Source organism: Lytechinus pictus, chromosome 17 (genome assembly GCF_037042905.1).
Source record: "Lytechinus pictus isolate F3 Inbred chromosome 17, Lp3.0, whole genome shotgun sequence".
Taxonomy (NCBI): domain Eukaryota; kingdom Metazoa; phylum Echinodermata; class Echinoidea; order Temnopleuroida; family Toxopneustidae; genus Lytechinus; species Lytechinus pictus.
In genome coordinates this window covers 16,282,331-16,305,553 of record NC_087261.1, presented here as the reverse complement: position 1 = coordinate 16,305,553, position 23,223 = coordinate 16,282,331, and the positions used below count along the sequence as shown (strand labels likewise).

The window sequence follows — 23,223 nt, the reverse complement described above, 5'->3', positions numbered from 1 at the left end:
AAAGTATTTCCACCCTGTAGTGCACATTGCTATTTTCAAGAATTCTTCATTGCACATGTGCATGTTTAAAATGGTAACTTTCAATTTGCAATATGATTCCAGATGAATACATACATGTACATGTATCACCATGATCCACCGTTTGTGTACACGTTCATGCGCTGTGTTTTGTGACCGGCCATTGAGTTTCTACTCTCATCATTATTAAGGAATATTGATCCAGCTAGGTCATAATCAATTTAGATGATGGGGAATTCAGTAGTGACACACATGTGCAGTGTCTGGCCGCCATCCGTTGCTCATACATAATTACCAGTTATCTCAGTGGGGGAGGTACTGTACACACATGCATGTAGATGAATGCATACCCATGGAGGTAAAAAAGGTATGGAGTACCATATCTCACTCGTTTGTACTTCTTTTATAAATTTGAAGCTACCGGAACATGTACATTTACATGTACATTTTTCGCATTTCGATGTACTACTCCATCCTTTTTTACCTCCATGGTATGACTGTATGAAAACATGGTGTCTGTAACATGTTAATATATGTATATAGCTTTATATGATACAGGTAAAGTATGAATTAATTGCTTTAATGTTATAGCACTTGAAGCAATGGCAATTATACCCTTCAAAAGGGCAAAAGCACCCTAATAAATGCCAATGTCCATACTCTTCACAATGTCCTTGTACGTGTATGTATATTGCATTCATGGTATTTGGAGTGAAGAAGCTAGAGTATAAAACAAAACGTACAGTGTAGGCTCAAATTTTGTTTTTCTTACACTGTTCTTTGCAGGAACCACAATTTTATTCATTAGTGTTTCCATTGGTCTAATGAATGACCAATCTTTATCAGTGTACATATATACCCACTTGCAATACTACATGTATACTTTCATTGTTTGCACGCAAAGCAGGTGTGCATTCAGTTTATAAATGCATTGTTCAATACAGCAGCGTACGCAGGATTTTTGAAAGGGGGGTTTCAAGCTGACTGAAATGTTGACAACCAAAAAAAGAAAAAAGGTCTTCACCACAAATTTTAAATCATCCCCCCCCAAAAAAAAAAAAAAAAATTGACAAGCAAAAAAAGGCCTTCAAAATTTTTTAAGGGGGGTTGGGTAGAAAAAAAGATTAAGGGGAGGTTTGAACCCCTGTTACCACCCCCCTGTGTACGCTACTGGTTCAGAATTTTCCACCATTAATTAGTTTACAATGAAGGTATATTCTTCTATGCACACTGTTTTCTGCTCTTCAATGATCTTTCATTTCAGGGATATCGAGGTGTATTGTAGCGACATGTATCTATATGTGTGTAAAATATGCACATAGACTATTCATACCAGTAACGGTTCAATAATACAGTGTAGGGCTCAGATAGAACACAATACCATTTCAGGAGCCTTTATTGTGTTTGCACAATAGTGGGCTCTTCAAAACCATTGCGTCTAATCTGGGGTCCGTAACAAAAAACTTAGCAATGATCGTAGAACATTTTTATATGATTGATTCCATTGACTACAATGTACAATCAATCGTGAAAATCAAGCGTACAATCAATCGCTAACCTTTGTGTTACGGGACCCAGGTTGTACCCGTGTCTGATTCATACAATGTCCTATTTAAACAAATTGAATGATGATTTTGTGATAATTTCAATTGATGATTATTGATGATGATGATGATGATGATGATGATGATGAAGATGATGATGATGATGATGATGATGATGATGATGATGACGTAATTAATGATGATACAATTATTAGGCCTATACATGTAAAGTTGTAATGAGATTGTTGAGGTTTACATACATTGTAGTCCATTTACTTACATACATGCATGCATGTCAATATCTATGTTAGATGTAAACACAGTTTATTGATCATTGAAAATAAACCAAAACGAGTCTCACCAGAGCATGTATCATACATGTATCTTTAAATCTTAGCAGACAAGCATATATGTACATGTACCTAAAAATCCAATTGCAATGATTTAATTGGAGGATCTTTTAAAGAATATGTCAGTAAACTATGTTTTTCTGCCATTTTTTTAGTTGAGAGGGGTGGGTTTAGTAGAATACTGATACCAAGAAAGATATGCTTGAAGATGATAGATACAATTTTTTTTTATAATGGGTATAGAGGGCCAGCTACTACCGGTACATGTATATAACAAGTTGATAGCAGTGGGGGAAAGGTTTATACTGATGGATAATATAGTGTACATGTCTGCAGTTTACCTGGGTACAAATATATCTCCTTTTTGGTGTCTTGATTGCTCTGCTCTTTGTGCATACATGTAGTCTACAGTAAATTTTGAATAAATCTTCAAATCGCTTTCCACCATTCTGATACATGTATTGAGTGGTTATGAGCACTGTATTATTAAGACAGAATATTATTATTAAATGTTTCAAGAGCACTGCACTGTACATACTCAAAATCAACATGGTAATTTATTTCAAGACTACACATATACATGTACATGTATGTGTATATGTACATTGTATTATCTGTTGTACACAAGCGATGTACTAGTTTTCATATCCTTTCCTCACATTTCTGTCTAGGTTTAATCAAGTACAAATTTCAGAGTAGGTGTGAAAAGAATTCAACCATCATGCCAAACCGCCACTGAACCAATGCAGTTTACAGGGGTGTCTGGAATTTCATCCTCCACAAGCCTGCCAAGCAAGCAAGCCAGCCAGTATAAAAACTTCGTACTAGAGCACTGAGCATATACAGTAAACCATGATGGCCTCCAGCTGTATCATATTAGTGGTGGCGTCGTCGCTGGTGCTGTTTGCACGGCCGAGTGATGGAGAGATGACGTACGGGGAATCTCAGATGTACAGTTATAGTAAAGATGCGGAGGATGGGACGTTGGATGCGCATGTGCAGAACTGGGCAACACTTGTACAGAATTATATTCTCCATGTGAGTGGATCTCTTGTACTCTACATACGTATTAACCCCTTAATAATAAAATATTAATATCAATTTTTAACAAAAATGTCCCCTTCTAAAATTTAGACAAACGAAGCTAGCACTGGTACATGTACTATATGCATATATTAAAAGTAGAAATTGTAAAGGCTATGGTTAATTGTAAACATTGTCTTGTTTACAGTAGATTTTTCTTTGTTTTCGGTATCAATTTGATATTAAAAGTTTGAAGTCGGCTTTCAAGTGTCATTGCACAAGCATGAATACGAGTGTACCTACACTGTACATGTACAAAGAAAATTGATCACATTATGACACATACATGTATGTGTACACCTTGGACCTTGGGGTGTCATAATGCTCTTATACATGAACAAGTGTTGTGTATTATAGTTATCATCATTATGTATGTATACCACTCAGCTCATTCTTCTATTCCTGTTCACTGTTTGTACACATTTTTAACCCATGTTTTTATTTCAGCTTACAAGTGAAGGTTTACAGTCTCACCACACCCAGCATTTCTTTGATACAGCAAACTACACGTTACAAGAGAAAAATGGCAATGAGACCGTCAAAAGGGTCAAAGACCTTTTAGGGGAGTACTTCGTGAGGAAGGAGAGGACAGCTAGAGTGAGTGATTCAATTCAGAATTTATTGTCCAATTTCGATTTGTTTGCCTGTCAACGCAAAGTTCATTTACAAGTGCCAACTACAAAGTGGATACGAATTGATGACTGATCCAGACGAGGTGCAAGGGACATGCACCCCCTCTAACGTATATATTTTGAGAATCACAAGATACAAATCAATACAGATAATTGTAAGCTGTGCCACTTCAAATTGCGATTCTTCTGATGATAGTCAAGCCCTGTACCAGCGCACGACACTGGCACTGGTCCGACGGTCCCAGACAAGTAAAAATTGCTGTAGGGCCAGTAACTGTTCACAAATAGCCACCGGTATAAAAAGATATATCAAACTGATACAACCTATATTTTCTCCTCTTTTGTGAATTAAAAAATGGCTCTGTTATCTTAAAACTTGACAAATGGCGCTGGTGAAATATATTGTGTGAGTGTACTGATTGTTAAGATTGTTAAGACTGCAAAAGTAAACAAGTCTTTTTCATGTTTTTCTTTATTTGGGGGACCAGTATATTTTAGGTTCGGACCAGTAAAAAATGGAAAAACTGGGTATCTACTAGTCCTACATGAACTGGTTGGACCAGTAGAAAAAAAGGGTTTGTGTGGAGCCCTGCTGTATACAATGTATGATACGTGAATTTCAAATATATGAACCATGATGATGTGGAAGAGGTTCATCGTGGTGAAGTATTCAGTAAAAGAAATTAACCAGTTGTCTCACGATGTAGCAAACGTAGTGTGAAAGCGACGTTTCGTCTGCAAGCTGCTAGACTTCGTCAGGCAATGAGCAAAGATGCTGCTGCGCACGGGTTATATAGCGTCGGGAGCTATTGTCTGGCTCCACTCGGGCGTGAGCCGCGCTGTGATTGGCCGAAGCCGCTGGCCAATCAGGGTCCGCGCTGGTGCTTGGTGCCCGCTGGAGCGTGCACCGTGCGCTGTGATTGGCCGATGCGGCCGGCCAATCAGCATCTGCGCTGGTGTCAGGCACCTGCTGGTGCGGGCGCCGTGCGCTCTGAACGGTGGATGCAGTATGCCGTCGGATGGCCGGTAACCATGCATCAGGGATCTCAATGCCGCTGTCCCTATTGATATTGCTCGGGTGCAAACGGATCTGAATCGCTTCCTTAACGCGCCGCGTATACCAATGCTTATCATGAGCAACGCAGCTGACCTCATCCCAGTTAGGTGGATGATCGGAGTCCCAAGCATGTTCTGCAACAGCCGAGCTATCAGTGCGTCTAAGCCATTCGTTCACTTGATGCCGAGACCATCGGCTCCGTAAGAAGAGAGATAAATGCTATCCTCTCCTCCGCCGAACCGCCTAAACCTAACATTACTCCCGGCATGCGCAAAGCCTTGAAATCGCTCAAGGAAGACGAGTCTATTATGATTTTGCCAGCAGACAAAGGCCGCGCCAGTGTTATTCTGGACACCGATGTCTACCGCGCCAAGATGTCCGAGTTAATTGAATCCGGCCCCTATCGCGCTATCGGGAAGGACCCGACCGATCGCCTCTCCCGCAAGCTTACCACTATTCTTCGCGGCTTTCACAAGAATGGTGACATCGATGATTCTACCTACCGTAAGCTTAAACCGTCGCAGAAGCAACCGCCCAGGATCTATGGACTACCTAAAATCCATAAAGCTGACATTCCGCTCCGTCCGATTGTATCATGTGTGAGTTCGTTTGCTTACAACACGTCTAAGTATCTCGCTGATATTCTTGCTCCCTTAGTCGGGTCCAATGGACATGCTGTCCATAACTCTGCATCGTTTGTTGATTTCCTGCGCAGCGAAACCATACAGGAACACGAGGTCATGGTTTCATTTGATGTGGTGTCATTGTTTACCAATGTACCCATCGACGCCGCATGCAAGGTCGCACTTAGCAGACTCGAACGCGATGAGAGTCTACCCGAGCGCACACAGTTATCTCCGGCCCAGGTAACTGAGCTTTTGAGTTTTGTTTTACAATCTACGTATTTATGTTTGCCGGCAATTTCTACGAACAGCAAGAAGGAGCAGCCATGGGCAGCCCTGTTTCCGCAGTAATCGCTAACTTGTTCATGGAAGCTTAGAGTTTGGAAGCGATACGTAGATGACACGTTTATTATCACGCATAGATCCGCCGCCGATGACCTTTTGAGCCACATGAATTCGCAGCAGCCATCCATCCGTTTCACCATGGAGATGGAGTGCAACGAGCGCATTGCCTTTCTAGACACTATGGTGCACCGTGACACCAGCGGCCGATTGTACACCACCGTATACAGGAAGCCCACGCACACCGATCAGTACATTGCTTATGATTCGCATCACCCGAAGTCCGTTAAGCGCGGTGTAGTGAAGTGTCTTTATGACAGAGCTTCACGCATCGTTACTAAGCCCCATTGCACAGCTACAGAGAAGCAACACATCACCTCGGCTCTTATTTCTAACGGTTACCCACGCTCCTTCGTTAACCGCGTTGCTAAGAAGAAGAGCGCTCCGTCCGAACAGCCTGCGCAATTTAAATCCGCTATAGTAATCCCATTTGTTGATGGAAAGAAAGAAAGGAAGAAAGAAGGGAAAGGAGGATGGAAAGAAAAAAGAAAGAAAAAAAAATAGAAAAGAAATGAGAGGAAGAGAAAGGAAGGAAAGAAAGGAATTAATAAAAGGAAAAAAGAAAGATAAAAGGTAAACAGAAAGGAATGAAAAGAGAAAGAAAGAAAATGAGAGAAAGGAAAGGTATAAGGATAGATGGAAGGAAGGAAAAAAAAGAAAAAAAAGAAAAGATAGATACAACGAAAGACAGAAAGAAATGAAGGAAGGAATGAAGGAAGGCAGAAAGAAAAAATAAGGAAAAAAAGAAAGGATGGATGGAAAAAAAAGAAAGATCAAAAGAACAAGACAAAAAACCCAAAAAAATCAGAAAGAAAGGAAAGAAAGAAAGGAAGGAAAGAAAAAAAAACTGAGGGGAAGAGAAAGGAAGGAAAGAAAGGAACGAATAAAAAAAGAAAGAAAAAAGGTAAAAAGAAAGGAAGAAAGAAAAGGTAAAGGATGGATGGAAGATAAAGGGAAAGAAAGAAAACAAGAGAAAGGAAAGAAGGAAGAAAGAAAAGGTAAAGGATAGATGGATGGAAGGAAACAAAAAGATAGAATGAAAGACAGAAAGAAATGAAGGAAGGAATGAAGGAAAGAGATGAAGGAAGGCAGAAAGAAAAAATAAGGAAGAAAAGAAAGGATGGATGGAAAAAAGAAATATCAAAAGAACGAAAGACAGAAATAAAGAAAAACATAAAGAAAGAAAGCAAGAAGGAAAGAATGAAAGACAAAAAGAAAGGAATGAAGGAAAGAAATAAAGAAAGAATGAAAGGGATGAAGAAAGTAAGGAAGAAAAAAGACAGGAAGAAAAGGTAAAGAATGGATGGACGGAAGGAAGACAGTAAGAAAGAATGAAAGGAAGGGGAAAATGAAGGAAGGATTAAAGAAATAGGTAAACAAAGGTTGGATGGAAGGAAGAAAGAAAAAAAGATAGAAAGAAAAGAATGACAAAAAGAAAGACAGCTATAGTAACAGAAAAAATGAACAAAAAAAAGGAAGGAAATTTAAAGAAATAAAGAGAGATTCAAAAGAAGGAAAGATAGGCAGAAAGAAAGAAAATAGAGAGGAAGAAAGCTCAAACTATCCAGTCATGTAAATAAAGAAGAAAATTTATCAATTTCTTTGGCTGAAAAAAAAATTTTACGAAAGAAACCACGTTTATCAACATACACACAAATGCATATGTGGGACTGTCAAACAATGTATTTCAGTGTGTGCCATACAGACGATCATTCGAAACCCGATCTTTTTTAAGCATAACAGAAGTGAAAATTTCTCCTTTTACTGCTTACAAATGGCAGAGCTACCCCCAATTTTTAGGAAATATGGACACTACAAGAATTTTCATTGGTAAGAAATGTGAATTTTGACAGTTCTGTGAGAGATTTCTTCCAGAGCAAACTTCGTTCGTGCAGCACCGTACTCCGTAGAAACTTGTTAACTACATGCATCGGCTGCGTGGACTATGCGCTAGCTAGCTAGGTATGCTAGACTGCCATTGATTCTGTGTGTGTGTACGTCTCTGAGCTGTGTGTTTATTGCAGAAAATGGCGCAAATTTTGCAATTCGAAAGAAGAAATTAATGATATTGCTTTTTTTGTCTCTTTTTCTTGTCTATATTTTGATGGTGAAATATGGGGAATCTTTCTAAAATATTATAATTTCCATAGGAGAATTTTGCTTGCCCGATTCGGGCAAGCAGTTTTTGTCTTTGCTTCAAAACGCTTGCCCGACTCTAACTTTTACTTGCCCCGGGCAATCGGGCAAGCGCTTATGTCGCACCCTGTATAGCATCATTGTTGACCTATAAACTGATTAAGCTCCCATATGCATTCTAAATAAAACATTTTGCAGTCCTGGGTTTATTGTTTCATATTTACCATATGGTCATTTTTGACCAATCACTATTAAAAAGACCAATGTTGATTCTGAAATGTTATATTATTAAACTTGAACCTGGCTGTTAATATGCACATATTTTTTTTTTCTCCTTTTCAGAAAATCGTTCAGAAAGTTGTTGACCTGTATGACAGCTTCATGAATTCAACCAATGAGAATTTTAATTTCACCAAGCTCTCTCAGCTTAACTACAGTATGTACAGAGATGCAGATATCTCAGACTCGCTTCCAGAGGACATTGCCTTTAATTCGTAAGTTTCTTAGAGCCGCACGCACACTATGCGATCCAATGCGACAACATTTTTTAATGAATCGCATTTTGCATTAAATGTGACAATTTCAAGAAGCAAAATTATTTAATTTGAAGTTTGGCATAATGTTTGGAATAATAAAATCATAATTTTGATTTGCGGCAAGCCCTGTGTTCAGAGTGAAGTCCGAATCGGCTTCAAGTCACAGCAGATGATGACGTCATTACTATTTGGCATAGATTTTGCTTTTATTCCTTCAGGGAGGCTCAAACTTGACTGAATTTCAATTTCAGTAGTCCTATCACAATGCTTAATTCTGATTGCTCAAATTTTAATGGTTGGAATGTTCATATCAAATGTTACTGCAATTTCTGTGAAATTCGGATCGCAACAAAAGTGTGCCGGGCTAAACATTTAATTTTATGACTTATTGAACAGTCTAATGCACATGCACGAAATATACAACACACAATAATCAGTGCAAAGCAAAGCATAACAAAGAGCGCAGTGATACTACATGACGCCATGAGCAGATACAGGTAAGCCACACTTTTAGTGAGGCCATATATACTAGTTGTGATAAGTGACAGGGTTCGCTCAATAAAATTTATTTCTTTGGAGGGGATACATGTACATGTAGATATTGATATTGGAAGCCTTCGTTTCATGGAATTCCCAAAATATTCAATTTTTACGTCCAATATTGCATTCATCTTCTCGATTCATGCAATATTTTCCCTCTTGGAATATATGTATCTCTGCTATCCAATTCTAAGCCATGCAATATAATGTGAAATCTAAAACTTCCAAGTTTGGAAAATCACAATTTGCTTATTTTCTGAAAATGTAAATGCAAACACAAATTTATTTTACCATGCAGGTATTTCAAACAGTCTGTATTTTATTTATCTAGCATTGTAAAGATATACCATAGTGTAAACACAATTTTAATTTACCGTGCAGGTATTTCAAACAGCTGGTAAGTTATTTTCTAGCATCACAGGTTCAAATTAATGTTTAACAATTTTGAATGATTCCAAGCCATTCTTTTGATAAAGTCCAATTTTAATTTACTATGCTGGTATTTCAAACAGACAGTAATTTATTCTTCTTGCATTGTGATGATATCACAATGTAAACACAATATGCAGATATTTCAAACAGCCAGTTAATATTCTTCTTGCATTGTATTATATAGTGTGAACACAATTTCATTTTACCATGCAGGTATTTCCAACAGCCAGTAAGTTATTCTTCTAACATCGTAAAGATATCTGTGTGAACACAATTTTGTTTTACCATGCAGGTATTTCAAACAGCCTGTAAGTTATTCTTCTATCATTGTAAAGATAACTGTGTGAACCCAATTTTGTTTTACCATGCAGGTATTTCAAACAGCCTGTAAGTTATTCTTCTAACATCGTAATGATAACTGTGTGAACCCAATTTTGTTTTACCATTCAGGTATTTCAAACAGCCAGTAAGTTATTCTTCTAACATCGTAATGATATCTGTGTGAACCCAATTTTGTTTTACCATTCAGGTATTTCAAACAGCCAGTAAGTTATTCTTCTAACATCGTAATGATATCTGTGTGAACCCAATTCTGTTTTACCATGCAGGTATTTCAAACAACCAGTAAGTTATTCTTCTAACATCGTAAAGATAACTGTGAACCCAATTTTGTTTTACCATGCAGGTATTCCCAACAGCGAGTAAGTTATTCTTCTAACATTGTAATGATAACTGTGTGAACCCAATTTTGTTTTACCATGCAGGTATTTCAAACAACCAGTAAGTTATTCTTCTATCATCGTAAAGATAAATGTGTGAACCCAATTTTGTTTTACAATGCAGGTATTTCAAACAACCAGTAAGTTATTCTTCTATCATCGTAAAGATAAATGTGTGAACCCAATTCTGTTTTACCATGCAGGTATTTCAAACAACCAGTAAGTTATTCTTCTATCATCGTAAAGATAACTGTGTGAACCCAATTTTGTTTTATCATGCAGGTATTTCAAACAGCCAGCAAATTATTCTTCTAACATCGTAATGATAACTGTGTGAACCCAATTTTGTTTTACCGTGCAGGTATTTCCAACAGCCAGTAAGTTATTCTTTTAACATCGCAATGATAACTGTGTAAACCCAATTCTGTTTTACCATGCAGGTATTTCAAACAACCAGTAAGTTATTCTTCTAACATCGTAATGATAACTGTGTGAACCCAATTTTGTTTTACCATGCAGGTATTTCAAACAACCAGTAAGTTATTCTTCTAACATCGTAAAGATAACTGTGTGAACCCAATTTTGTTTTACCATTCAGGTATTTCAAACAGCCAGTAAGTTATTCTTCTAAGATCGTAATGATATCTGTGTGAACCCAATTCTGTTTTACCATGCAGGTATTTCAAACAACCAGTAAGTTATTCTTCTAACATCGTAAAGATAACTGTGAACCCAATTTTGTTTTACCATGCAGGTATTCCCAACAGCGAGTAAGTTATTCTTCTAACATTGTAATGATAACTGTGTGAACCCAATTTTGTTTTACCATGCAGGTATTTCAAACAACCAGTAAGTTATTCTTCTATCATCGTAAAGATAAATGTGTGAACCCAATTTTGTTTTACAATGCAGGTATTTCAAACAACCAGTAAGTTATTCTTCTATCATCGTAAAGATAAATGTGTGAACCCAATTCTGTTTTACCATGCAGGTATTTCAAACAACCAGTAAGTTATTCTTCTATCATCGTAAAGATAACTGTGTGAACCCAATTTCGTTTTATCATGCAGGTATTTCAAACAGCCAGCAAATTATTCTTCTAACATCGTAATGATAACTGTGTGAACCCAATTTTGTTTTACCGTGCAGGTATTTCCAACAGCCAGTAAGTTATTTTTTTAACATCGCAATGATAACTGTGTAAACCCAATTCTGTTTTACCATGCAGGTATTTCAAACAACCAGTAAGTTATTCTTCTAACATCGTAATGATAACTGTGTGAACCCAATTTTGTTTTACCATGCAGGTATTTCAAACAACCAGTAAGTTATTCTTCTAACATCGTAAAGATAACTGTGTGAACCCAATTTTGTTTTACCATGCAGGTATTTCAAACAACCAGTAAGTTATTCTTCTATCATCGTAAAAATAAATGTGTAAACCCAATTTTGTTTTACAATGCAGGTATTTCAAACAGCCAGAAAGTTATTCTTCTAGCATCGTAATGATAACTGTGTGAACCCAATTTTGTTTTACCATGAAGGTTTTTCAAACAGCCAGTAAGTTATTCTTCTAACATCATAGAGATAACTGTGTGGACCCGATTTTTGTTTTACCATGCAGGTATTTCAAACAACCAGAAAGTTATTCTTCTAACATCGTAAAGATAACTGTGTGAACCCAATTTTGTTTTACCATGCAGGTATTTCAAACAACCAGTAAGTTATTCTTCTAGCATCATAAAGATAACTGTGTGAACCAAATTTTGTTTTACCATGCAGGTATTTCAAACAACCAGTAAGTTATTCATCTAACATCGTAATGATAACTGTGTGAACCCAATTTTGTTTGACCATGCAGGTATTTCCATCAGCCAGTAAGTTATTCTTCTAACATCGTAAAGATAACTGTGTGAACCCAATTTTGTTTTACCATGCAGGTATTTCAAACAACCAGTAAGTTATTCTTCTATCAAGGATAAATGTGTGAACCCAATTTTGTTTTACCATGCAGGTATTTCCAACAGCCAGTAAGTTATTCTTCTAACATCGTAATGATAACTGTGTGAACCCAATTCTGTTTTACCATGCAGGTATTTTAAACAGCCAGTAAGTTATTCTTCTAACATCGTAAAGATAACTGTGTGAACCCAATTTTGTTTTACCATGCAGGTATTTCAAACAACCAGTAAGTTATTCTTCTATCAAGGATAAATGTGTGAACCCAATTTTGTTTTACCATGCAGGTATTTCCAACAGCCAGTAAGTTATTCTTCTAACATCGTAATGATAACTGTGTGAACCCAATTCTGTTTTACCATGCAGGTATTTCAAACAGCCAGTAAGTTATTCTTCTAACATCGTAAAGATAACTGTGTGAACCCAATTTTGTTTTACCATGCAGGTATTTCAAACAACCAGTAAGTTATTCTTCTATCAAGGATAAATGTGTGAACCCAATTTTGTTTTACCATGCAGGTATTTCCAACAGCCAGTAAGTTATTCTTCTAACATCGTAATGATAACTGTGTGAACCCAATTTTGTTTTACCATGCAGGTATTTCAAACAACCAGTAAGTTATTCTTCTATCAAGGATAAATGTGTGAACCCAATTTTGTTTTACCATGCAGGTATTTCCAACAGCCAGTAAGTTATTCTTCTAACATCGTAATGATAACTGTGTGAACCCAATTCTGTTTTACCATGCAGGTATTTCAAACAGCCAGTAAGTTATTCTTCTAACATCGTAAAGATAACTGTGTGAACCCAATTTTGTTTTACCATGCAGGTATTTCAAACAACCAGTAAGTTATTCTTCTATCATCGTAAAGATAAATGTGTGAACCCAATTTTTGTTTTACCATGCAGGTATTTCCAACAGCCAGTAAGTTATTCTTCTAACATCGTAATGATAACTGTGTGAACCCAATTTTGTTTTACCATGCAGGTATTTCAAACAGCCAGTAACTTATTCTTCTATCAAGGATAAATGTGTGAACCCAATTTTGTTTTACCATGCAGGTATTTCCAACAGCGAGTAAGTTATTCTTCTAACATCATAAAGATAACTGTGTGAACACAATTTTATGTTACCATGCATGTATTTCCAACAGCCAGTATTTTAACATCGTAAAGATAATTCTGTGAACCCAATTTTGTTTAGCCATGCAGGTATTTCCAACAGCCAGTAAGTTATTCTTCTAACATCGTAAAGATAACTGTGTGAACCCAATTTTGTTTTACCATGCAGGTATTTCAAACAGCCAGTAAGTTATTCTTCTATCAAGGATAAATGTGTGAACCCAATTTTGTTTTACCATGCAGGTATTTCCAACAGCGAGTAAGTTATTCTTCTAACATCGTAAAGATAACTGTGTGAACACAATTTTATGTTACCATGCATGTATTTCCAACAGCCAGTATTTTAACATCGTAAAGATAATTTTGTGAACCCAATTTTGTTTTACCATGCAGGTATTTCCAACAGCCAGTAAGTTATTCTTCTAACATCGTAAAGATAACTGTGTGAACCCAATTTTGTTTTACCATGTAGGTATTTCAAGCAACCAGTAAGTTATTCTTCTATCATCATAAAGATAACTGTGTGAACCCAATTTTTGTTTTACCATGCAGGTATTTCCAACAGCCAGTAAGTTATTCTTCTAACATCGTAATGATAACTGTGTGAACCCAATTTTGTTTTACCATGCAGGTATTTCAAACAGCCAGTAAGTTATTCTTCTAACATCGTACAGATAACTGTGTGAACCCAATTTTTTTTTACCATGCAGGTATTTCCAACAGCGAGTAAGTTATTCTTCTAACATCGTAAAGATAACTGTGAACACAATTTTATGTTACCATGCATGTATTTCCAACAGCCAGTATTTTAACATCGTAAAGATAATTGTGTGAACCCAATTTTGTTTTACCATGCAGGTATTTCAAACAGCCAGTAAGTTATTCTTCTAGCATCATAAAGGTAACCGTTTGAACCCAATTTTATTTTACCATGCAGGTATTTCAAACAGCCAGTTAGTTATTCTTCTAGCATCGTAAAGATATCTGACAGTGTGAACAGAGCTGATAAGGGCGTGATCAAGAGTACGTACTTCACAAGTGGGTTGGAAGAAATCTTCAAAGAGAACCATGAAGAAGACAATTTACTGAGGTAAAACAAATGGTTTTTATTTCCAACTTGGTCTTCAAGTATTTTGTCTATTTTGTGGGGGCGTCATGGTCTAGTGGTTACGATGCTTGTCTTTTAAACTGAGGTACATGGGTTCGATTCCCAGCCATGGCATGTTTGGCAAATGGATTATTCGGCAGTTAGACCAAAATTTTAATTAGTATGTGCATGAACTAGGGACTATGCCATGTGGTATGACACGGAACAGAGTAAGACAAAATAGACCATGAGGCGGCAATTTACCTAAAAAAAAACAATTACAGGGTCTGACTCTAGTCTTCCTGGTCCAAGAGTCATGGGTCATAATCACATAATACTAGTGTTAAAAAACTTTTAGTTTTACTTGTGGCTTAAAAAATTTGAAATTACACAGCTAACGTACACGTGCCTTCATAGATGAGCAGAACTATGACACTGTGGTTTTTGAAAGAACATATGCCACATTTCATAGCAAGTACAAGTAGGTCTTTTGTGAATCGTCATCACAAGTATTGCACCGTGTTGGAGGATACTGTAGTTTCTTAACCATTCTTTACATTCTATTTAGATGGCAATATTTTGGTTCAGTAGAGGGTCTGGTGAGGCTGTACCCAGGCCGAGAGTGGGACACCAATTTTGTAGGGTTCTACAACGACTACGACCCTAGAGTGAGACCATGGTATATAGCAGCCACCAGCGGACCGAAGGATGTTGTCATTGTACTAGACTGCAGGTAAGAACTAACAGTCCATCAAGCCTTCTTATTGCTCCAGTCACATTTGCGTAACCAACTCCATACCGACCAAAGCTATAACGTTACAATGTGGCATCAATCAAATTGGAAAAGGACATATTGGTGTGACAAGGCCTGTTTTCTGAAGTCTGATTTAACTAGACCATGGTCTAGCTCATATTATGGAAAGCCAAATTTTGTTGATCTTTTGTGTACGTTGTATGCTTCGTATGTTTTCTGTGCTCTTTCCTCTTTCACTTTACAATTCCATGACAATTAAAAGTGATTTGAGAGTCTAATGAACTGATACATTGGACCCCTCCTGTTATGTCACAATTGGCTATCCATAGTTAAACCACAACTGTAGACATGAGTTTGAATTAAACCTGACTTCAGAATATGTGTCTAGATAACATTTGAGACCACCAACTTTTAGCATGCTTCAGTGAGAAATATACTTTCAATTATTGTCAATCATTAGAATTTGTAGAATTTATATCACAGAAAGTATGGGGTAGATGCTTGCATAATACATCGCAAAATCAAAACTTTGAAATCTGTAACTCATTCTCTAAATGCCTTGATGGATCTTTGTCAAAGATTTTTCTCTATTTTTCCCGTTTCATTATGAAATCAAGTATTGCAATGGTAAAGGTTTTGTTTTAAGAGATGGTATTTAGTTTGAGAGAAATAAAGTGAATGCAATATTTTTTTTCCTTTGTTCCCTTACCTCACATGTTTTTCCCTTTTTTCTTGTTTTTTCCCAGCTACTCTATGAAAGGAGAAAAGTTCAAGATTGCCACCGAGGTAGTTAAGACTGTTCTTGATACGCTGACCAAACAGGATTATGTCAACATCATCTGTGCTCGGGCTAGTCACTGGGATGGAGAAGGAAAGTAAGTCAACCAGCGAATCCAATATCACACTTCCCCTATCAGAAAAAAAAAAAAAAACCCTGCATGAAATGACCAGCTAGCACATATTATATTTCCAAAGATCTCTAAAATGTGTTTACAATGTTTTAATTTGCCATTTTATCTTTGATATCTAGGTGGTATTATTACAGAACCGAAGTCCAGAGCTGTAAGAATGACACGCTGGTCCCTGCCACCACAGCTCATCGTAAAGACTTGTATTCAAAGACTATTAATCTTGTCCCTGGTGGGACCAGCGAACTCAAGTGAGTTGAACTCTGCTCTGATGCTTAAAATGAAAACATTGCCTTACATTACAGAGGTTCTTTTAAGAACCTTGATGTGTGTTGTATTTAATGATGCATTGATAACACTGGGGAGCGTTTTATGAAAGGACCTGTCGAACGTTTCATGCAACAAGGCCTGTTCTATCCGACAGTTACCGTAGTAACAATGCTTTACAGCCAATCAAAGTCCAAGAGAGATATCAGATCTGACAACTTTTTAGATGATAAATGCTGATGAAATGCTCCTCAGGAAAAAGAAGAAAATTGAATTTATCAAGATACTTTGAAGATATCTTTGACTGAAAATTCATTTATTTTTTTTATCCCAAGGATAGCAGTTGTAACACAAGTAGGATGTTGAATTAAATTGAGATGTTACTTCTGGGATACTTGTAAATTATCACTTCTTTGAAGAATTAATTACTGATTTTTAGGGCAATTTTTTTCAAGGATTTCATTTTTACACAACAGATGGAGATAATGATTGGCGGCTTTCAGCTCAGATTTTTGAAAGTCTTATCATTGTTCTGTCTTTAATATTACCAGACAAAGGAATGGCAAAGCACTCCATTGGTAACACACAGTGGATTACTTCTAAAACTTTTGTCTGCCCAGAACATGCTGTTGGGGAGGGGCGCATCATGGCCCTTTCATACAAAGAGTTGCGATTGATCCAATCAATTACAACTATGGACGGCCAGCAACATCAACATCTGAAATGCAAATTTTTTCAAAATGTTTTCTAGATAAGATGTATATTCATAAATTATTGTTTCCTTGACAATTTGGTGTATTCGCCTTTGTTTACAAAGGAATTTTGCAAATTTCCTGAGGAAAAAATTATGACACTGATGGATTTCCATAGAGTTATGATTGATTGGATCGATCATAACTCTTTAAAGACAGGATCCTGCTTTATTATTTGTTTTTCAGAACTTATATGATTTGAATTTGTAATCAATTTATGAATTTGAAATTTAAGAAAATAATAAATAGATGATTCACTAATATTTTTTTGTCATTAGACATGGTTTTCAGAAAGCCTTTCAGCTGCTTGGTAGTCGATCACGAACAGGATGTCAAGCTCTCATTATCTTGGTGACTGATGGGAAGGATACGGACGGAGAACACGTCAGATGTGGGCCAGGTAACAAATCATGATATTTCAATAATGAAAAAAATAACTGTTTCTTTAGTTGATTTTAAAAAAAAAATTTATGTGTATTTCCAATGGGGCAAAAATACCTTTCTAACAAGCCTTTCCTATTCCTGTCTTTCATTAGAATTGCCTTCAGGTAGTTTCCTCTCATCATGATTGTGTTTCTTTTATCTTTTGTCTTTTCCTGCTCCATGTAATCTTTCTTGTTTCCTTTTCTCAGCTCCTTGGGCACATAATCAATGTGGATTTGAGGGTTTTGAAATACTCCATATTATTATCATTATTAATTTTAATGATGGCGATCATGTTGATCATTGTCATGATCCCGATGATGACGATGACGATCGATTATGATCATGATGACTGTGATATGTTACATTGCAGCATGATGATTATGATATTGATTAACTTGATGATTGATTGATCATAATCATTATGATCATAATCTTAAAGGAGAATGAAACCCTTGAAACCAGCTGAATCCATATCAAAGAGAAAAATCAAAGAAACATATTGTTGAAAGTTTGAGGAAGATTGAATGAATAATAAGAAAGTTATGAGCATTTGAATATTGAGATCACTAATGCCATGTAGTTCCTCCTATTGGCAATGTGACCAAGATCTGTGATGTCACACACGTACAACTCCCTATTACTTTAGTACTTATTTCACTTATATTCTCACTTTTATAGAGTCTATCACAAGGTGAGGTGTTCTCTTTATGAGAGGACAAGTACAGAGGTTTCACAACATTATATCATTGATGAATTGATGAATTAGTGATCTCGACATTTAAATGCTCATAACTTTTCTATTGCTAGTCCTATTTTACTAAAACTTTTGTTGATCTTATTCTTTGATTTTTCTGCTTTCAAAAAAGCTAACTTGCTCCAAGAGTTTCATTCTCCTTTAATCATCATCATCATCATAATCATCATCATTTTTTGCATTGAATATAGTCATAAGAATGTAAGACAGTCCACCTAATAAGCCAGTTCGTAGTTCCTTTCTGCGCATGATCAAAAGATTCTACGCATGATCAGAGGAAGGTCATTTGTACAAAAGTGACATGGTGGTTTAAAATCTAATGAGATAAGCACCAACTTTGATGTCTTGATTATTCATATATTCTTTTGAATAGTGGTTTTCATTTACATCCACACAAAAACAACAACGCGTCCACGAACGACTGGTTTTCACAGTTTGCCAAGTACATTGTGCAGCATGCTATGATATGCATTCAAAGTAGGAATGCAACAAATACCTTCATAAAGTGTTCATTGGTGTGTTATTCTAGTCACCTGGTCTATTCAATTTCTTCATCCTGCTATGTAAGGCAAGCTTACGTAATATTTTGCTTTGAAATCTGCCTATCATAATGAAAGTAATGAAAGGTCATTTGACCAAAAATTGTCCATGAGTAACTACAAACTGGTCTATTCTTCCTCCTCACAACAATTTTTTTTCTGGTTACTATCATTCTTGTGTTATTGTATTCATTTTAATATTATGTTACCGCATTCTAAAACTCATTAAACTGTTTATATTCAGGTTACTACACCCGAAGTGGTTTTGTACCAGGACCTATCTGCAAGTACCAATGGGAGAAAGTCTGGGACGAGGTTGCTATGGACAACAATAAAGCTAACCCTAGAGTGAGTGAAATCAACCTTGTTAAAAATCAGAACCGCGTCTTTCGGGCGAGAGTCCCTCAAGTGGCTACTCATTACCCGTTCGCACACTTCGACATCCATAGACAAAACAATGAGGATGTTGGAAAGCCGCTATGAAAAGACACATAGTGCCTTTAAAATGAGATTCCTGCTAAAAAAAAAGCAGCACAGATTTTGGCAAGGTGTGCCTAAATTGGAAATTATCATCTTTAACTATTACCTTGTCTAACTTAGACATTTTATCATGAATCATCTTCTCATTTTGAAAAAAATAATCAATAATGTTTACCTGTGTTGATAAAAGATATTTCAAACTTCAATTTTTTTTCTCAAAATTTACCTAAAAATCTGTCACTTTTGAGATCAAAAAGTTTGAGCTTCTCATTATGTTTATGAATTGATTCGAGTTTAATTCCATGATAAACTGGATACAAAACATGAAATCAGTTATGAATGCTCAATGTATCTGTTCATCCAGTTGAAGCAAATGTTTGATAGATAAACTGGATGCGGTTCATAATCACTCAAGCCTGAATATTATACTTTCAGTCCCACGTGCACCACATTGGTTATCTTGCTTTCCTTGGACCCGTCGTAACACATACTTGTATAAGATTATGTGTTCAACATCATATGTGATATGGCATATCATCATCATCATCATCACCACCACCACCATCACACCCAAAAGATGGTCACAAGTTGCATAATGCTGTGCTTAGCTTACAAATTGCTTTATGAGGCACTGCCCAGGGCCCCGACTTACATTAAAGAGTCGCGATTGATCCAATCAACCACAACTATGGAAAGCCAGCAACATCAACTTCTAAACTGCATATTTGTTGTGAATAGTTTTTTAGATATGATGTATATTCAATTCATGCATTTGTTTTCTTGAAAATTCAGTGTATTTTTTCTTTGTTTACATAGGACATTGTGCAAATTTCCTGTAGAAAAAATTATGACATTGATGGATTTCCATATACTTGAGGTTGATTGGATCAATCATAACTCTTTGTAAGACAGGGCCCTAAGCCTTGTCTTACAAAGAGTTGGATCAATTGTAACTCTGCTCTGTTTTCACTGTTCAACTTATTCTCTAATGATGCTCTGTTTCATCCAGGCACGAATCTTTAGCTACCTTACCAAAGACGATGGGGAGGAGTTTCCAGGGAAGCTGGCGTGCGATCACCGTGGCAACATGAGGAAGCTGGAGAACGGGGAGGACCTCATCTCCCAGATGGAAGACTATTTCAAGTTCCTGTCCAACAACTCCCTGAATACAGATGGGCTCTGGACAGCACCTTACCTAGACTCCTGGGGGCTGGGCTTAATGGTGACCATTGCCATTCCTGCAATCAGTCAAGTTACCGGAAGGTAAGAACTGTTGATAAAGAAAGGAAGGATCAGAACATTTATTAGCAAATATTGATGACTTGAGCACCTTACTAAGACACCTTGGGGCTTGGCGTGATCATGATCATTGCCATTTGTGGAATCAGTCAGGTTACTAGAAGTTAAGAACTGTTATATAGAAAGAGTTGAGCTCCCTACCTAGACTCCTGGGGGCTGGGCTTAATGGTGACCATTGCCATTCCTGCAAACAGTCAAGTTACCGGAAGGTAAGAACTGTTGATAACGAAAGGAAGGATCAGAACATCTATTAGCAAATATTGATGACTTGAGCACCTTACTAAGACTCCTTGGTGCTTGGCGTGATCATTTCATTGCTATTTGTGGAATCAGTCAGGTTACTAGAAGTTAAGAACTGTTATATAGAAAGAGTTGAGCTCCCTACCTAGACTCCTGGGGACTTGGTTTAATGGTGACCATTGCCATTCCTGCAAACAGTCAAGTTACCGGAAGGTAAGAACTGTTGATAACAAAAGGAAGGATCAGAACATCTATTAACAAATATTGATGAACTGAGCATCCTACCTAGACTCCTGGTGGCTTGGGTTAATGGTTAATATTGCCATTCCTGCAGTTAGTCAAGTTACTGGAAGGTACAACTGTAAGCACTGTTATAAAACAAGACTTGAGCATCCTACTTAGACTTCTGGGGGCTTGGTTTAATGGTGATTGTTGCCATTCCTGCAGTAAGTCAAGTTACTGTAAGGTAAATATCAAATTGCTGTTTCTGTTGACGTAACTCCCGTAGAAAATTGGGCAAAGCAGCTTTCCGTTGCATTAACACCAAGCTGGTATTTAACAAACTACATGGGAGCTGTTTAATGTCTAAGTTATTCGTCTCAGGTCCCGAGCTGGGATTCAAACTCACAACCTTTCAATCATGAGTCCAATGGTCTAACCACTAGACCACACAACCTAAATGTTACATGCTTTCAATTATGTATTATTCAAATAATGATAATAGATAATGATAAAAACTGCTTTTATATAACGCATAGTGTTACTATGTCTCCATGCACGTGAGAAAAAAAATGAAAAGAAAAAGATGTGCTAATAGGTTCACTTTGTTGGTTGAGATACATTTTGAATATTGTAAGTTTTAAAAGCTGTTTTTTATTTGTCTAAAGTGAATTTGCAGGTATGTTCCATAAGTTTGGGGTGGCATTAGCAAAAGAATTTTCACCCTATATTTTTTATGATTTAAGGAACAATTATTGTGTGAACAAAGATGTGTTGTTGGCTTCTTTGCAGTAGCTGAATAATTTTATGGAGGAGCTAGTCTGAAGAATAAGCTAATATTAAGATCTTGCATGGGATTTGAAACTGGATTTGGTAACCAGTGTAGATGCTGCAATACAGGGAGGTATGTTATGATGTTTCCGTCTACAAGTGACAAGTCACGCTGAAGAACTTTTGTTAAGAGCCTTTGAATTTGGCGATGAGGTAAATGACTGAGTAAACTATTGCAAAAATCAAAGTGGCATATAAAAAATGATTGGACAAGATGTTGTGTTGTTTTTTGTTTTAAAAAAATCATGATTGTTGCCAATTTTATTCAGAGCAAATCTACTTTAGATATGAAACGACTGTGGACTTTACCCTGAAAAGGATTTTTTTTTTTTAAATGGGAGGATGGTAATAGATATGGCACTGGTAACTTAAGAACAGTTCAACCTCTTGTATCAGGACATGTCGGGACCAGCGCACATCCGGATAAGGGATTTGCTGGATACGGGAGAGTCATTGCAATAATACAAATACATGCAGCTGCCTGCGAATGACTCGATGTGAGTCTCGTCATATTGATGGCTGTCGACGGTCGTCAATGATTAATGGGACTCCATTTCTACTTCAAAGCTCAGTTTAGCCTTATCCTGTGTACCTTTTCCTCTTACATACTATCAGTGTCATTGGGGTCGTTGGTATCGATGCTACACTAGATGAGATTGAAAACTTGATCGTCAACGAGCAATGGGGATCCGTTTATGCTTTCTTGATCGACAACGAAGGTCAGACCATCTTCCATCCGTTGCTCAAACCAAGCAAAGCGGTAAATACATATTTCTTATTCAGCTGTCATGATGACCTGCGGGGGACCCTTTCATAATGCAAATAGTTATATTTGATAAATATTTGTTATAAGCTACTGAAATATTTGTTTCTGATTGTCTCATATCAAAATAGTAATTGAAAGTACTCTTTGTTTCATGAAATTCTCTCCTGCAGTCATCAACACGTTTTGTTTAATCCTATTTGTGTCTGCAATCTATGAAAATTTTCAGTTATCAATATTGGAAGTTACTTAGAATGCAGAAATTAAAAATATATCAGTTAGGTAAATATTTTTTTGAAAATGCAATAAACTCTTGGTTTAAGATGATGATCTATATATGCAATTGTAGAAAGGAAATTAGTAACTATTTATCATATGGAAATAATATCCATGAGACAAAAAAAAAACATTTCTGAGTTATTAACCAAACTAAAGCTAATCTGTGTGTTTGGCAAAATACAAGGGGAATTCCCGAGGAGAATGAGGGAAATTTCCAAGATTAGTTCACAATCATCAACATTAAGGCTGTGAGGGTTTTGATCAACTTCTGTTCACATGTAATTATGCTCTCAACCGATCTTACTATATTCTGACTTCACAGCTGGTGGACGACCCTATCTTCATTAACATTGCCAAGCTAGAACAACCCGAGGGAAAGCCAGAGTCTTTTAGTATCATTGAGAAAGAGATGAGAAGAGGAATGAGTGGCTTTCTTTACATTCCTGATGCTATCAGGGGAATCCCCAAGGT

At 36.7% G+C, this 23,223-nt stretch overlaps 1 protein-coding gene across 1 annotated transcript in view; it reads left to right on the top strand.

Moving 5' to 3' along the window:
• Nucleotides 1-23,223, top strand: part of LOC129280221 (voltage-dependent calcium channel subunit alpha-2/delta-3-like) — a 40,406-nt gene that overhangs the window by 3,642 nt on the left and 13,541 nt on the right. Inside the window, exons 2-13 of the mRNA XM_064111899.1 lie at nucleotides 2,584-2,950; nucleotides 3,443-3,592; nucleotides 8,188-8,339; nucleotides 14,092-14,244; nucleotides 14,810-14,974; nucleotides 15,742-15,870; nucleotides 16,026-16,154; nucleotides 17,201-17,322; nucleotides 18,886-18,989; nucleotides 20,131-20,384; nucleotides 22,326-22,470; nucleotides 23,075-23,221. Coding sequence (XP_063967969.1) covers nucleotides 2,765-2,950; nucleotides 3,443-3,592; nucleotides 8,188-8,339; nucleotides 14,092-14,244; nucleotides 14,810-14,974; nucleotides 15,742-15,870; nucleotides 16,026-16,154; nucleotides 17,201-17,322; nucleotides 18,886-18,989; nucleotides 20,131-20,384; nucleotides 22,326-22,470; nucleotides 23,075-23,221 — 1,836 coding nt within the window. The 5' untranslated portion in view covers nucleotides 2,584-2,764. The remainder of the gene's footprint in view (nucleotides 1-2,583; nucleotides 2,951-3,442; nucleotides 3,593-8,187; nucleotides 8,340-14,091; nucleotides 14,245-14,809; nucleotides 14,975-15,741; nucleotides 15,871-16,025; nucleotides 16,155-17,200; nucleotides 17,323-18,885; nucleotides 18,990-20,130; nucleotides 20,385-22,325; nucleotides 22,471-23,074; nucleotides 23,222-23,223) is intronic.